This window comes from Hippocampus zosterae, chromosome 11 (genome assembly GCF_025434085.1).
Source record: "Hippocampus zosterae strain Florida chromosome 11, ASM2543408v3, whole genome shotgun sequence".
Classification (NCBI taxonomy): domain Eukaryota; kingdom Metazoa; phylum Chordata; class Actinopteri; order Syngnathiformes; family Syngnathidae; genus Hippocampus; species Hippocampus zosterae.
Window position 1 is genome coordinate 125999 of NC_067461.1, and position 17745 is coordinate 143743.

General features: G+C 50.9%; 1 protein-coding gene across 2 annotated transcripts in view; it reads left to right on the forward strand.

Annotated features, from left to right (window-relative positions):
• The first annotated feature begins 201 nt into the window (after positions 1 to 201).
• Positions 202 to 17745, forward strand: part of LOC127610293 (pro-neuregulin-3, membrane-bound isoform-like) — a 94546-nt gene continuing 77002 nt past the window's right edge. For both annotated transcript variants that reach the window (XM_052080249.1, XM_052080250.1), the window contains exon 1: positions 202 to 1734. In XM_052080249.1, the coding sequence (XP_051936209.1) occupies positions 990 to 1734 (745 nt within the window). In that variant the 5' untranslated portion in view covers positions 202 to 989. The remainder of the gene's footprint in view (positions 1735 to 17745) is intronic.

The following is a 17745-nucleotide window of genomic DNA, read 5'->3' on the forward strand; positions in this document are numbered from 1 at the left end:
CTCTCTCTCTCTCGCGCTCGCTCTCTCCATCCTCCCCCCCCCTCTACTCACTCGTCCTCTGCCTCTCCAGGCGGCACCTGCGTGTGCGCTCGCCCGCATCTCGGCCATCGGAAGCCGATGTCGCTGGCCTCCGCGGGGTGACGCCGAAAGCCGGCGGATGCCTTTGGGGAATCTCCCGACTGGATTTTTTTTTTTTTTTGGTGTTCTTTGCTTTGGAATTTCTTCCGTCGGGGGAATGTTGTTGTTGTTCCCGCCGGATTGCTCGTCATCCCGGAGGAAAAAGCCATCCCAAGCCGGCCGCGCAAAAAAAGAAGAAGCGGGATCGCGCGTCGCTTGAGCTGAATAATCCGCCCTTCTGATAGCGCTGCGTGACAACACACACACACACACCCCTCCATCCTGCTGCCCCCCCCCTCCTCCCCCTCCCCCCGCCGCCACCGCTTCTGCACTCTGAATTGTTGCTTTTGTGCATGGGGACGAGCGGCGGAATCAACTGTCAAAAGGGTTGAAACAAGAGGAAATCCAAAGCGAGGCAGGGCAGGGGCAAAAGTCCGCCGGGAGAGAGAATCGCGCTGCGGCGGGACCCCCCCCCGGGGGCAAAGAGCTGCTCAGGATCATCCCGCATCCGGGAATCGGATCTTTTCCTGCGCACGCACGCCAGGACATGGTGAGGCGTACGTGTGCATGCTAAGTAGGAATTGGGTTTGGAATTTTTTTTTTTTTTTTCTTGCTGCAGCGCCGCACTCTCGCGCGCGGATACGGAGCCTTCTTTCCTTCCTTCCTTCTTTCCTTCCCCCCCCCCCCGTCTCGTCCGCTTCCTTCCCGTCCGCCCCAAGTTAGGAGTCGCTCGCAAATCGAAGGCAGACTCATGGTCCGATGGTCTTGTTGATGTTCCTTTTGTCCTCGGCGTGGATTATCAGCGCCTGGCGTCGTCTCCACTTCGCTCCGGAACGTTTGCGACACATGCCGAGCGCAGGATTTAACCCCCGATGAGCCGCGAAGAAGGGCCCGGAAGGATGAGCCAGCGTTCCGGGGCCGGCGGGACGGGCGCGGTGATCCTGGAGGAACCGGAGCCGGCGGGGACCTCGGGTAGCTCCGTGGCCCGCGCCGACGGCCCGGCGGCCCGAGACCGGGGCCCTTTGGGGTGCGCCCTGTGGTGGCCCCGCCAGCAGACGTGGCTCTGCATGGTCCCGCTCCTCATCGGATTCATCGGCTTGGGTTTGAGTCTGATGCTCCTCAAGTGGATCGTGGTGGGCACCGTGCGGGATTACGTCCCGACGGATCTGGTGGACGCCAACCGGATCGGACAGGACCCCATTTTCCTCTCCAAGCCCAGCGGGCTTCCCAAAGGACCCGAGACCACTACGACCGCCACGACGACCGGCGCCACGATCGCCGCCACCCCGACGGTGGACCACGCGCTAAAAAGCGTAACCGTTGGGAGGGGTAGAACTCGATCTACCGCGACCACCGCCGCCGGGGCTAACCCCAGAACGGGCGTGGCCTCGGGCGGCCCGGCCCCCCCTCGGAAACACGCCAATCGGAACGGACGCCTTCCTGTGGCTTTTACCGCGCCGCCTCGCACCAACCTGAGAACGTCCACCCCGTCCGCGTCTAATCCCACCGTGCTCCACGACTCCACGCAGATGTGGACTTCGGAACATACCACCGCAGGGGGGGGCCCCACCACCACCACCACCACCGTCGCCCACAGGCGTGGACACCACAAAACGCGTAAGTTACTTCCTGGGTGCCATCTTGGCATCGTCCAGCGCCCGAATGAATGCCCCCTGCCCCATTTGTATTTTTCCACTTTTATTCTGAAAGGCGACGCCAGATTTGAATGAAACTTCCTGGCTGCCTTCGTTGTCATTTCAAGTGCTGAGTGATGACTTGCAAATGGTTTTGTATGTCGTCATGTGTTGCTTCATCCAACATCCCGGTTGCCATCTTGAGATCAATTCGGAGCTGACACAGTTTGCTTGATACCATGACACATTTCGAGATATCTCTTTTATTCTGAAATACCTCATTTGGAGTTGAATTGAACTTCCTGGGTGACTTCCTGTCTGGACGCAGTTTACTTTTCGTTTCATTTGAAGGTTCCAAAAGGATGTCGGTCTAAAAATGCCCACTCTGATTTGCATGAAGCCCCCCCGCCGGGCGCTTTCCTCGCGTTGTCTCGCACCTTACGAGAGCGGAGCGACCTTTCATGTCTCTCCGAAGATGGAGTTAATGAGATGCGTCGTTGATCACGTGACGGCGAGGCGATTGCTTCTATCGATGATGTCGTTGATGAGCGTCCGCCTCGCTCGTTGATCTGATGGACGGCGAGCTGACACCTTCTCTTCTTCGCTTTGAGCGCGTGACATTCCCAAAGGCGGAGAGACCGGTCGCCATCGATATCATTGACGAGCGCCCGCGAGGCCACCTCGACCTGCGTGAAGCCCCCCCCCAAATCTGAAAGTGTGGCGGGACACCTCCCGATGGCTCCAAAAAGCCAAAGTTGCTGCTTTTTTGGATGTGCTTTATTGCTCTGCTTAATTTGATCGCCCCCCCCCCGGCCCCCCCCCCCCACGCTGGCGTCTGCATTGTTGATTGTCTCTTAACTAAATTAACTTTTCTGCTCATTAACGCTAATTCCACCCAGGCTGGCGGTGATGGAGAGCAGCGCAAGCTCAGCGGGGCAGCTCACATTAGATGGGGGGGAGGGGGGGGGGCATGCCAACAGGAAGCGGCTCAGCTTTGGTTACCTTTTTGTCCTCTGCGCGCCCCAGCCGGATGCCCAAAGTGTAAACGCGGCCTCGCCTCCGCCGCCAAGTAAATCGATAGCGCTCCGTTGGCGTCCGTTCGGCTTTTTAAAGGATCGCAACCTTCGGTGTCGGCGGGGCGACGCGACCGAGCGGCAGTTGAACGTTTGCAAGTCACGGAAAAAAAAAATTTGGGATTGGAAAAAAGCCGACGGCTCTTCTTCTTTTCTCTTGAGTCCGCTTGAGTCCGCCAACAGGCAACTTGAGGAACTGCAAGCGTCTGACTCGAGGCACGTTGGCAGCCGAGTCTTTTTGTTGTCGTAAAGGGGGGCACGTTTATTTGATTTATCTTGAACTATTGTAACACCTGAATTTCCCCTCTGGCGATCAATACAGGTTATCTTTGTTTGATATTCAAATCACAATGTGTTTGACGACATCATCAAAAGCGTCGCTGAGAACAAAAAAGGGTGACGGCAAGGAGAAAAAAAAAAAAAGACGACGATGAAGAAGAAGTGCCATGTCGTGTTTTGGTAAATGACTCGAGATTTTTTGCCCCCCCCCCCCCTCGTCCTGTTTCTTCTTCTGCGTCTCAAATCTTGTTATGAACACTTGCTATTGATCGGCATCACTCCGGCGATCGATGACGGGCTGACGCCACAAACGATTCATCCTGCGTGATAAATATCCGCGATGCGAGCGCCAGTTGGGTTTTCTCTCTTTGCAGGGGTTGGGGGGTTGGGGGGGGGGGGGGGTTAAATGGGATCCAGAAGTGGGTCACGACCTTTCCTGGATCATTACAATTTGAGAATGATCCCTGATTGGACACGCGGTGGACGGTATTAATTGATGGCACACCCCCTTAATAAATCGGTAAAATTGAAACCAGAGGTGGCCATGGACTTTTATTGTTGAGGGTCCACAGGCTTATGGCTTTGGGGTCGTGCTGTTGAGTACTCTTGACCAAAGTCTGAAATTGGAGGAAAGGGGGGCGGGGGGGTCGAGCTGACAGTGACTCAGTCGAATATATTCACCCTAGAATATATCCCTTTGAGTCTTATGTCTGTCTACATGTGTTGCTGCGCCGTTTGTGTTCAGGTAGCCGTTCCTCAATTTGTTACAACGCAGCTGCATACAAGCGTCCATCTGCGGCGCCTCCTGTTGTTTGTTTGCGTGAAGAGCTGATGAAGTTGTCGATTCGTTTGGTGCTTGATGAGTTGTGGATTTATTGTTGCGCTTGACTACTTCTGACCATGTCGATGAGAAGGACGCAGACGTGCGAATGAGCTATAAGCCGATTTGATTTTTTCTTCTTTCGAACACGCGTGGCTTGATTTTTGTGCCTCCGACTGTGTATATTTTTCCTGCATGAGAATTCCAGGGCACGCGTTACAAGTTGGTCATAATTACCAATTAGCTGACAGTCGCAGGATGCGCAACCGGCCTCTAATTGGAAAAAGTCTTGAACAAAAAAGCGTCATTTAAAAGTGCTGCAGCGGCGGCAAGGTGCTCTCGCCCTTCTTTTGTGGGGCCGATAATGGGAAAAATTCCGCAGATTTCGCCCCGGAATACTTTTCGCCCCCCCCCCCCCCCCACCTCTCCCCGCCAGATAATTAGAAAGAAGGGAACAAATGATATCATTTTTATTAGCGGGAGGAGAAACGGGAGCCATTTATCAACATGCTTTCATTTATTAATTAATCATGAGGAGGAAGAAAAAAAAAAAGCGCCACTTTTGGTGAGTGCACATGAAAAGCCATTTAGGTGGCTTGATAGATTTCCTTGGGAAAATGTCACTCCTCCTCCTCCTCCTCCTCCTCCTCGCGTGGAAAAAAAGTCGGGCTTTTAAATGCTCTCTGGCTGGCCGCTAGCTTCCGTTTCCACCCACACGCCGCTTTGATTGGCCAAGGCCATCATTTTCACATTAATGCCCATTAAAGAGGAATGTACGCGGCGCTGCCGAATGGCTGCGTTTGGCTTGGCTGCTTTCATTAAATCGCCGAGAAAGCGGCCATCTGTGGCTCGGGTCGCGCAATATACTCGGACGGACGGACGGACAGACGGACGGACACGCCCGTGCCCGCCGAGATGCAACCGGTCTGCCGTTTGCCGCCTTTTATTCATTCTTTCATCTTCCTAACCGCTTGATCCTCACTAGGGTCGCGGGGGGTGCTGGAGCCTATTCCAGCTGTCTTCGGGCAGTAGGCGGGGGGACACCCTGAATCGGTTGCCAGCCAATCGCGGGGCACACAGAGACGAACAACCATTCGCACTCACACTCACACCTAGGGACAATTTAGAGTGTTCAATCAACGCATGTTTTTGGAATGTGGGAGGAAACCGGAGCACCCGGAGAAAAGCCACGCAGGCCCGGGGAGAACATGCAAACTCCACACAGGGAGGCCGGAGCTGGAATCGAACCCGGTACCTCTGCACTGTGAAGCCCACGTGCTAACCACTGGACTACCGGGCCGCCTGCCGCCTTTTAGCGACGCGTCATCATTCGGAGTGTCCGAGAACTTTTCACATCATTTGAGCCGACGCTACTGGATTTCATTTTGAAAATGAATTTTGCTCATTAAAACCGAACAAAACGGGGAAAACTGAAATGATGGAAAATTTGTTTAAAACACACCAGCCACGATCTACAACTGAGCATGACGTGTGCCTTCCTTTGAGAAATTCATTCTGGTACCATCATGCTGCGTTTTGATTCATCTGTCTTATCACCCCCCCCCCAAAAAAAATAAAATAGTATTTGCATATTTTGAAGGAGCGAAGGCAAGACAAACCTTTCGGCTCCTTACTTTTGCAAGTATGTGTGCAGCATGGCCGCACCTCAGTGACCGGAAAAGGGTTTACAAAATAAAAGGGGGGGCAGTCTGGCCAACTATCTCCTTCTCCAATCGTGAAAATTGCAAATCTACAGATTATCAATAAAAGTCGGCTCCTCCGTTTGATATTTGCCTTTCTTGGCAGAAGATAAATAATATCTACCTGTGCATTTTGTTACATTGTCAGCCTACATGTGTTATACGGGGCCGATGCTACTTTCATATCCTCTCTATGGTGTTTCCCATTATATGTTAGCATTAAGCTACATTCTTCGGTTGAAGTCGTTTTTTTTTTTTTAATTGCCCAATATGTACTTTTTCTTTTTTTTGACAGTGAACGTCAAACAACGGGGGCAAGGAAAAGCTTGGGTCCATATTTTTTCCCCTGAGAATTATTGACGATTGAGGTCTGCTCGTTTTGAGGTCATTTGTGTTCAGTTTACTGCCGCCAATACCGTCGTCATGTCTTACATTTTTGTTCTTAAGGCGAAGCAAACACTGATCACAAACCGTGTGAGTTGTTTTGTTTTTTGGGGGGGGTTTTAGGATGTGGGAACCGGCAAATTGTCGGAATACTGAGATTTTCACGGCGTGTCACTTGGTCCAACTCCCCAAAAGTGTCAGCCTGCACGCGGCGCGTTTAAGTCATGCTGATTTATTCATCCTCCTCATGCATGAAGGATGCTTTTTTGCATGCGTCGCATTGGAAGCGGCTTTGTTTGGGCTCGTCCCCCGCACACGTGTTCTCGTCTTGCTCTCAGTCACCAGCTTCTCGGGGTGCGCAGCAGAAGCCAAATTCGATGTCGGTGCAGGAAAAACGCTCAGTGCTGACATGATAAAAGGGAATACGGGATGGCGGTCTTCTCTTACTCTTTTTTTTTTTTTTTTTTTTTTTTTTACCAGATCTTCGAGTCTATTAGAATAAGCGCCGCCTTTTGTGTGATGTTGGACGAATGCGCTTCCTGAGTATGAGTCTAATTTTGTTGCTCAAGTTGAATTTCGGAAAGATGCTGCGAAACCTGTCACTTCATTAGGTACATTCATTCATTCATTCATTCATCTTCCTAACCGCTTGATCCTCACTAGGGTCGCGGGGGGTGCTGGAGCCCATCCCAGCTGTCTCTGGGCAGTAGGCGGGGGACACCCTGAATCGGTTGCCAGCCAATCGCAGGGCACACAGAGACGAAAAACCATTCACACTCACACCTAGGGACAATTTGGAGTGTTCAATCAGCCTGCCACGCATATTTTTGGAATGTGGGAGGAAACCGGAGCACCCGGAGAAAACCCACGCAGGCCCGGGGAGAACATGCAAACTCCACACAGGGAGGCCGGAGCTGGAATCGAACCCGGTACCTCTGCACTGTGAAGCCCACGTGCTAACCACTGGACTACCGGGCCGCTTCATTAGGTATACCCGGAGTGAAATTCTTTTGAACACGTAGCGAAATGGTCAACATTTTAGACACGATCTTGATGCTAAATAGTGATGATGATGACGATCATCCATTAGTGCGTTGTTTTGTTTTTTTTTCTTGAGGTTTTTGGAGATATGAAGCCATCATTTAGCTGCTGGGACCGCAACTGTCACAATGTTTGAATGATCTGTCATTGCGTTCATGGAAATTTGACGTTTCATAAGTAGTCAAGGTATCGCTGAGTTCTGAGACTGATAAAAGGAAACGTCTCGAAACAGTACCTTTAGTCCATTGCGGTGGCTTACTCTCATATGTTAAGCTAACGCAACGGAAGATGTCATGACGCTGTATTTCACTTTGATTCATAACCCCCGAATGTCTGTCGGCTGGACGGGTATGTGGGGGGGGGGGGTTGGTTGAAATGAAATATTAACCCAGAGAAAGAGAAACATGGTCAATATCCAGAGAGGAGGCTGAATTATTCAATGCGACCCTCTGACAAATTGTCCCAGAATGCCTTGCAAGCGCAGAAACGACAAGACGCTCACATCATCGTCATTCCCCGTGAAGATCCTGTTTGTGGACGTTCCTTTCATGCCTGGCATTTTTCCATCTACCCACTTGAGACGTCTCGCTAGCTGAGCGTCTACGTGAGCTAATTGCTAGATGCTAACGTCAAATGATGAGGTCACATTTTTCATTCTTCCGTATGTAAAATGCTGTATATGACACCCATACTTTTGACTACTGGGTCAGTAAACTAACTAACTAAATAACTAACTAACGCAGCGGTAGGTTACGCTAACATTAGCATGGCTCACACAGAATGGTGTCGGTCTAGCACCGTTTGTATCGAAAGTAGCTCCCGGTAATACCTGCTTTTGACAGCGAACAGACGTGTTAGCATGCTATCAAGGTCGCTTTGACCTCCAAGGTGGCGCTGAGTTTGTTAAGGATTCAACCCAGCGTCTACTCGTGAGGCCGCAGCAGTAAACAAAGTAATTAGCCCAGAGGAGCAAGATGCTGACGCTGCGTTTATTGAGACACACACACAACAAAAGTTATTCCCCTCGGTGCCGATATTTTCCAGTGAGCTCGCGCGTTAGCCACAGGCCTTCGATACCGTCCAAGTCTTGTTTGATCAACTGAACATTGGATGGAAGGGGGTCATGAAAATGTGATTTTGGTTGCTTTCAGGTGCTGGATTATTATTATTATTATGATTATTATTTTTTTTTTATCCGAACTTTAAGTGTATTAAAAAAGACAGTCATCTAAAATGGCCGCTCTTAGCCAACGCTTTCCCTGTCTTTTGGGGGCATGGCTTTTCAGGACTTTTTTGCGGGTCTACTCACGATTAGCATAGCTGCTAAATTTTGTACATCAAACTGGCTTCAGGGGCTGCGTTGACTCGTTTGAGTTTGGCGTTATCACACCGAAACTGAAAATGGGACAGCGAGTGCGTTTGAGAAGGTCCGAATGGGGGCGCTATTGCTAGCTCGTTGGATTTGGTTAAAATTTGACGCAAATGCAAAGACGACAAGGCGTGCGCAGTTATACAGATTGACTGTTTTTATTTGTTTGTATGGTGGCCTGAGGGGTGCAAAAATGTCAGCTTTGAGAAAAGTTTGGTGACCTCAGAGTCAAAGGACAAAAATGCTGAGTTTTCTCATATAGTCCACAAAGGATCATTCATTTCTTCGACAAATTCAATCTAAACTGTAAATTGTCTTGTGAGCCAGATGAAAATCGATCCCCTGTGCTGTCAAAAGTCATCAACGAGTGTAAAAAGTTTCATTTCATTTGAAAGAGGAATGTTTGAGATAATTAGACACAGAAATAAATGCTTGCCGCCAGCTCAAGTCGTCTCGGCTAATTTAAAAAAAAACATGTTTGGGGAAGAATCGATCATGGAGAAGAGAGCCCGCGGCGTTCCGAATGAACCGAACCGTTCGGCGCCCCCCGCCGCAGGTTGGGTGTGGCTCCTCTCGGCGTCGACGAATCCCAGGGGGAGCGTTTTGGTCGGCCGTGTGAGCTGGTTGGAATGTGATGGCGGCGGCGGCGGCGGCTCGCTCTCTCGCTCTGCTCCCGCGTGCTATTTTTAGCTTCAAATATGGTTGCCAGCTTCTCCGTGGGAGGCGGCTCGTTACCCCCCCCCACTCCCCCCGGCCGTCAGCGGCGGCGGTAGCGCGACAACAAAGATGCGTTGGTGCGTGCGCCTTTATTTGGAAAAGTCGCAATTAAAAACACAAGTCAGTTGGTTTGCTTTTGGCGCTCGCCAACGACAAATATCGGAAATCGAGTTTCAAATGAGCCGGCGGCAGGTTACCTTCGTGGAGACGTCGCGACGAGAGAGTAGTTGCCGTCACTTGAACAAAATAAATGATAATAACATGTAATAACATGTAATAACATAAAAACAAATGATAGCAAGCTGAATAGCCTTGGAAAGACGTCTGGAAATGGCCAAAGTGACTCCAAATCAAAATAAATAATAGTCTTTCTTGCTTCGAGAGACATTTGAGAGAATTTTCCACCTTTTTTTTATGTGTCCCCAGAATACATTGCGCAACAAGCGACAGTCGTTAGCCAGTTAGCACCCCTAGCCCAGCAGGTGGTGTGCGGGTGAGCCATCACGTGTGGTGTGGGTACATCTCGGGAAGTGGAGGCCGTGGGAGCCCGAAGGCATGGAATGGGGTGGGGGCGAGTTTGGGAGTGGGAATAATGTCGAGGTGAGCGCATTGAGGAGGCGGAATGTGGAAATGTGTCCGCTGGGTAAGATGAAGGAAAAGGCAGCCTCTCATCCATCTGTGCCGCTGCCACCAGCTCCCCTAACCCCCCGCCCCCCCCACACCCGCAACAATTCTCCCTCCACTGTGCCCACTCGCTTCATTTACATTTACATTACACTCTGTCCGACTTGATTTGGCAGCAAATTGATGGATGGCAAAAAAGAAGAGCTGCCGCCGCTATGCGCTTCAGGGCGGTGGCGGCATCTGCTCTTGGCGCTACGGACGTTAGCGCGTAAGCATAGCGAAGCCAATATGCTAACCGTTTCACTCGTTGAGGTCAATGATGAAAGAGCTCTTGGATATATTTTGACAGCGAGAACTTCGTGTCGGATGAAAAATGACACTTCGACTAGCATCCAGTTAGCGTGTGTCATTGCGCAAAAATGCGTTTTCACCGACATGCTACGTAAGCGTCATGCTTCCTTTAGAGTGACGTGTTCTTACGCGATGGTACTGTTATGTTTCTGTTAGCTTGCGCGGTTTTCCAGGCGAGCGGATATCATGCCGAGCTAGCATCCGGCTAGCGTGCATGTGAGCACATTTACATGCAGCTCACAAACATCATTTTAATGAGAACAAAATGCGGTCTTTAGCTAGCTTTAGCGTGATTGTGTTTGTGAAGACGTAGCCTGGTTAAATAGTGCATGATGATTGTCACATGTTGAATAGTTAATGAGCACACGCCACACGTGTGGCAAACTGACAAAGAAGGTTCCGTGTGCTTCCGCGAACAAGTTCAGAGGCCCCAGGGTGTTTTGCATCCAGCGGGGTGGTGGTGAAACGGTGACCCCGAGGCCAACTGACTTGTAGCATGTTTGCAGCATGATGTTCGTCACGTGCAGCCCCACGGGCAGATGTTCAAACCGGGATTGAATCATTGCGGAGATTTTCTCGGTTGTGCAACGTAGACATGCGTTAATGTCACTTGTGTGGTTAGGGGTCGTGACCAAAAGAACGAGATCCCGAATACAAACGGGGGCGGAATGAGTTTTCTCCACAGGGTGTCCGGGATCTCTCCCTTCGAGATAAGGTGAGAAGCTCGGTCATCCAAAAGGGGACCTGGAGTTGAGCCGCTTCTCCTTCCACCTCAAGAGGAGCTAGATGAGGTGGCTCGGGCATCTCAATAGAGTGCCTCCTGTGAGGTGGTCTGGGCATGTCCCACTGATAGAAGGCCCCGGGGACAACCCAGGACACACTTGAGAGACTATGACTTGACTTGGCATCCTCCAGGAAGAAGTGGCTCGGGAGAGGGATTGGGGAATTGACATATGTATAATCTTTTTTGTGACAGTTTTCTTTGGTGGTGTGCTGTGCGGTTTTTGACACTTAAAGGTTGTAATCATGGTTGCCCCAACCGTGCCCCTTTATTCACATCGTAACCCCTAAATCCAAGCCTGACTGCTACCCGGCAAGCATCAGCATATCCTATAACCTCTAATCCCCATCCCAAACCTGAACCCTCCTAACCCCGACTCCTAAATCCTCCGTGACGTTGCCGGGATAGAAATCGACTCTAATTTAATCTGAGCGAGGATTACGGATGAGCTCTCCCTTGTCACGGCGACGATGCCGCCGTCCCGGTCGACGATCTTTTCCGGGGATAAGCGGGAACACTTCGCCGCCGCTGCGTCGCGTCTCCGAAGTGGTCCGCGTCACCTGCAGCCCGTGTGAGATGTCGGTCGTGCCATCCCCGTTGTCGTTTAATGATGCAAAAAACGAAAACGCCGTCCCTCCCAACATGTGTCCGCCCGGCGTCTTGGCATCGAAACGCGCGCCCGAGCGCGGCCCACACGCGACCTACTTCCAGTGATTTGTTCACACGCCGGAAGGAATGATGATTTAATTACGGCAGCTTGCACGCCGGGCAAGCGACTCCAGAGCGAAGATGACGGATTCGACGAGACGGCGGAGGCTTTCCAGCTAATTCCGCTTTGCACTTTGGGGCGCTCGGTGGGAATCATTAGCTAGCGTAATCGCGTAATCGCCATATCCCTGCGCGCATTTTATTTCATTCTCTTTTGGCTCCTTTTGTTTCCAACTTTTGTTTGCAAACGGCAAGCTAGCAGGAGATCAATGTAAAACAAAGGTAGCATTAAAAAAAAAAAAATCATACGAGCACCTTTACTGTGTTTTATAGCTAACTAGCTTATTTCTCGCAGATGTGAGTAATCCGATACTCTGAAGGTTCAATCACTTTTTTTTCGTTATCAACCGGCTGAGACTTTGTAAATAACAACGACGGAGCTCGCAAGTAGCCGCCACAGGCTATGTGGATAGCTAGCGAATTGCTTTTGGCCACTTGTGGCTAGTGAGCATCTAGCTAGCATGTGGCTAATAGATGACAATGAGCCGCCTAACATTTAGCAAGCGCGCATCCCATTGTAAATAACGACGACATACTGTAGCTCGCAAATAGCCGCCACACGCTGTGTGGATAGCTAGCGAATTGCTTTTTGGCAATTTGTGGCTAGCGAGCATCTAGCTAGCATGCGGCTCATAGATGACAATCTAATGAGCCGCCTAACATTTAGCAAGCGCGCATCCCATTGTAAATAACGACGACATAGCTCGCAAATAGCCGCCACACGCTGTGTGGCTAGCTAGCAAATTGCTTTTGGCAACTTATGGCTAGCGAGCATCTAGCTAACATGCGGCTCATAGATGACAATGAACCGCCTAACATTTAGCAAGCGCGCATCCCATTGTAAATAACGACGACATAGCTCGCAAATCGCCGCCACACGCTGTGTGGATAGCTAGCGAATTGCTTTTTGGCAACTTGTGGCTAGCGAGCATCTAGCTAGCATGCGGCTCATAGATGACAATGAGCCGCCTAACATTTAGCAAGCGCGCATCCCATTGCAAATAACGACGACGGAGCTCGCAAATCGCCGCCACGCGCTGTGTGGCTAGATAGCGAATTGCTTTTGGCAACTTGTGGCTAGCGAGCATCTAGCTAGCATGTGGCTCATAGATGACAATGAGCCGCCTAACATTTAGCAAGCGCGCATCCCATTGTAAATAACGACGACGGAGCTCGCAAATCGCCGCCACAAGCTGTGTGGATAGCTAGCGAATTGCTTTTTGGCCACTTGTGGCTAGTGAGCATCTAGCTAGCATGCGGCTCATAGATGACAATCTAATGAGCCGCCTAACATTTAGCAAGCGCGCATCCCATAATCACCCTCCACCGCCTCCCGTAAGCGTTGCTATGCGAGAGGAGGCTGTCAGGCTGTGACTTAACATCCCGCCTCCGTCCTCTCCTCCTGGAACGTGTGGGTGCATCGAGTGAGTGATGGATGGATGAATGGCTAGAGTAATGGATGAATGGTCAGGCCTCGGGCTCTCTCCTTCTCTCATCTTCCTCGCTCGGGCTAATGGCCTGAAACCCGAGTCCCCCCCGTTCGCCTCCACTTCCTCTCGCTCACCAGGCCCAAAAACCCGAACGTCTTGCGAAGTCAGGAGAAGACATCCCGTCTTTCTTCCTTCCGCGCCGTGCGACGCGATACGCTGGACACGGCTTGTCGATAATCGTGTATTTTTTTAACACATTTTTAACCGCCTTATCGAACTGCAATGGGACACTCGAAAAAAACGGCTCTCGTTCTGACACCGATCGCTTGCCGTGCCTAATGAAGTGTCCCGCGCTGCGTTTTGCGTCAAGCAGCAGATTGCTTGCGACGCGAGAGAACGAGAATGAATGCATGCTGCATTGTCCGCCGGAACGCTAATGCGTCACATGGCGCCTACCGGCCGCTGTGTGTGTGTGTGTGTGTGTGTGTGTGTGTGTGTGTGTGTGTGTGTCTTAAGCAGGTCACTATTTACACACACACGCAAACGCACCCAGGCACGGTATTTATATGCCCTCGGAGTCATGTGAATAGGACGTAAGAGGCTTAACCGGCTCGGCCACTTGCCTCGGCCCGGCCCGCCCGGACGCGCTACACAAGAAGCACATCTGTTGGTCGCCCTCCCTCCCTCCCTCCCTCCCTCCCTCTCGCTCTCTCTCTCTCGCTCGCCTGCATTCAACTCCTCCACACGGCTGATATCAAACTCACTTAAGCGTACACTGGATACATTAGCCAGATGTATTAGGTTAGGTCAAGTGAGGAAGGTTAGGTGAATGGGTGAATGGATCAAACGGCGAGGTAGGTGTTGGATGAATAGGTTAGGAAGATGAGATAAGGTCGGTAAGGAGGTGGTTGAATGGGTAGGTGGGTAGGTAAGGAGTGCTCGGTCGACGGGCATGCAGGTAAAGTCTTGATTTGGATAGTGGGTAAGGAAGTAGCTGAGTTGGTTAGTCGATAAGTGAGTGAGAAAGGCGGGTAGGCGAGAGTGAGAAGGTAAATAGTGCGGGATTGGTCGGTTAGGGGGTTGGGGGGGGGGGGTTGGGTACGCTAGCTAAGTAGTTGAGATGGGAAAGGTGGTCAGTGAACGCATCGGGTTTGTTAGCTAGGTGGCTTATTTCCACCATGTAAAGCAGCCACACCACAGCACTATTTTATTTATTTTATTTTGGGGGTGGGGGGCAGGGGGGGGGGATAGCCCATTTATTTATCCGCACTCCTGCAAGTAGTCTGACAGCGCAACGCTGACTCACTTGAATTGCTCGTTTTGATTCCAGCGGTTTAGCCTTGGCGGAGGTCAGCTCTCCCCCCTCGGTGGGCTTTCAGCACATCCGTGTGGCGCTCGTGGCGCTCGTCGAGCTCCACTTCGGGGGATCGTCCCCAATTCTTCTCGAGCTATGATGGAGAAACACAAAATCATCAGATTTGAGGAGCACAAGCGCAGGACAAAGAGCATGGAGGTTTTGGGGGCTGCTCCCTGCGTCTGCCGTCCAAGCACGCTGACTCATTACACAAAATCGACATTACACAACCGCAGCAGGGAAAAGGTCAACACCGACCATCTACTTTTAAGGCCCGCCAACTGTGTGTGTGTGTGTGTGTGTGGTGATGAATGCAAAGCCTCTTTTGTCCCCTTGGAACAATTGATCACCTCCAGCAGTTTCTTCCCGCGGCGAGTAAGCGGCACACAAATTTCAACCCGTCCCCCCCCCCCCCCCCCGCCCCCCACCCCCGGCAGGCACGTAGCAACCGGGCCCAGTGTCAGGACATCAGAAATGATGCTGTTCTTGGTCAACGTTGCGACGGGAAAACATCACCGTCGCCAACTTTCAACCGTGCTAACTGCAGGGGGGGGGGGCAGTTTCACATGGCAACGTATCTTGGAAAGGCACCAAAATGTTGCCGCTTTGGCTTAAAGTCACCATTTTAGGCCCATTTTTAAAAATGAAGTAGTTCAAGAATTAAAAAAAAAAAAAGGCCTCAATCATGTCAAAAACAGGTCAGAGGTCAACGCCTGGAAAGGAAAAAGCTTTTAGCCATTTGGATTTGAAAATATTTGAGGCTCATGTTGTCCAACGGTCCTTCAAAGACGAGATTTGGTCTTGATTGCTCCCAAATTGAAATGATGGATGCCAGACGGCCCACCAAAACGTTGACTTTTCGTCATTCCGTTTTTTGATGACAAAAAACTGCTTTGGAAATTCACCACAAAAGCCAATTTGGCTTGGCTGGAATCGGATTGACACTTGAAAACCAGTCGACGCATTTTTCATGAGAAAATCCACACCAAAAAATCTCAAAAAGCCCACCTGGAAAAAAAAAAACAACAACAAAAACAACAACAACCCCGTTTTGATTTAGAGCCACAAGGAACGGAGTGAAGCGGCGCTGCAAACGTTGCGTCATTACCAAGCCGCCTTCGCCATCTTCATCAATACTTGAGCAGTGGGTCAGCGCTCAACACGCCCCCCCCCCCCATCCCCCACCCCCGGCACGCCATGCAAATGCTGCGCCAGTCGCGTAAACCATTCCTTCAGCTTACGCGCGCGCCCAGCCAGCCAAATCACCTCCAAATCCAAATGTTCCGCTCGAACTGGGAGATGAGGGCTGTACTCCCCCCCCCCCCTCCAAAAGTCCCCCTTCCTTCCATTTCGTCCTCCTTTTTGTCACAGGCGGCGGGATTTAGTCGCGTTTCCTCTCGGGAACGGCGGATAAAAAGCCGGCATCCTCTTTAATTGGTCGCACCTGTGATGGGATTCCAGCTCACTAAAGCGAAGTGGCGGCGCGCATCCACAAACGCGACGGAGCAAACTTGTGCCGTGTCACCGCGTCAAACGTACATTTCAGCTACAATCAAAATGACTTTGAGGAGCTTGTTTAAGATTTGGTGCATTTTCTCAGGACGCTCAATTTGAGACGTTCTGTTTTGGACCAACGGGACAAAGAAAAATTCCCGTTCTTAAAATGCTAAGTCGCAGCGCAAGATGCTAATCAAAATAGATCAAAGTGGTGGAGGCCCGCGTCTGAAAAGAAACCCGACGTCTGCCGTTTTTCGGGGCCACCACAAGACAGACCGCCTCCATTTTGAGATCTCCCTACCCTCCAAAATGGCGGCGACGTGCTTCCGCTTGTGACGCTGGAGCGCCGCTTTAGCAAGGAAGCGGCGTGAAAGCGGCCAATGTTTGACTTGCTTGTATTTAGTTAGCAAAGCGCCGACGCTCCGCTGCAGATGTCCACTTGCCTCGGCCTCGCTGGGGGCGCGTCCACATGGATTGCGCCCCCCCGCCTCCCTACCAACCAACCCCGCCCCCCTGCCGTCATTGGCCGACCACCGCGGCGCTCTTGGCAGGAAGCGAGACAATGTTCTAATCGTCCATCTGCTTTCAGCACTGATCATTTGTTTCCATCTGTACGCCTTGAAAAGAAATCGGTGGTGTGCTTGAGATCCGCTTCGAGAAGAAGAGCACAAATGCTCCACAAAATACAAAAGCCACTTACCAAATGTTCAACTTGAGATACAAGCACACTCGGCATTCAGTGGGAAACGTGTCAAGGTGACTTGGATTGTGTTGTCTTTCTACTCCTTCAAAAAACACTTCAAAATACGTCCTAATTCTTCATTTTCTCGGGTGTACTCATTGCCAACAACGAGGCGCTCCACGTCTCGAGCCAAACGATGGCTGCCACATGCGATATTTTTTTTGCTCCATGCAGCCAACAATGAAGCACTTGAATTCGGCCATGCCGTCAGATTCGGGGGGTGGGGGGTTCGTTTTGGGATGCCACGCACCAAAACAATATAAATCAGGAATTGTTGTATCAAATCAGGAAACCCTGGTGAACAATTTAAAACCATAGCAGCACAAATTAGTGCTACATCGTTGTCAGTCCGCACGTTTTGGCCACTTAACTTTTTTTTTAATTATGACACATTTTGCGAGGCTTTAGCTGTTACAGTTTGTAGACTTTAGCTGGAATTGTGTTTTCAGTTCATGTTGCTAAACAAAGTCAAGCTTGCTCGAGCTAACCTAAATATGGATAATAATGAAGAATATTATTCTTGCAGTCGAGAAGCATTTTCAATGACCGTGTTCAGCACTGGAGAGCTCCCGATTAGCACCGTGGCCAGCTCTGACTAGCAGCACCATGGACAACTCTAGATTGCAGCACCATGGACAGCGCTAGAGTGCAGCGTGCAGCACCATGGACAGCGCTAGAGTGCAGCACCATGGGCAGTTGTAGATCGTAGCAACATGGACAGCGCTAGAGTGCAGCACCATGGACAGTTGTAGATCGTAGCACCATGGACAGCTCTAGATTGAAGCACCATGGACAGCTCCAGATTGAAGCACCATGGACAGCTCCAGATTGCTTCCATCTGGTCAAGGGAAGAACGCGCGGTGCGAAAGCCGACGTTCAGCGGCGGCCATTTTCTTTGTTGACACGACACGGGCCGCAGACGTGAACTCATCTCGTGACCGTCAATTATTCCCTCTGGCGTATATGCGGCATTCACGTTTTTTTTTGGAGTGCGAGTACACACTGCAATCGTTACTCGCGTCATTTTTCTTCGCCTAATGAAGCGCCGTGATGTCAGAAACTTT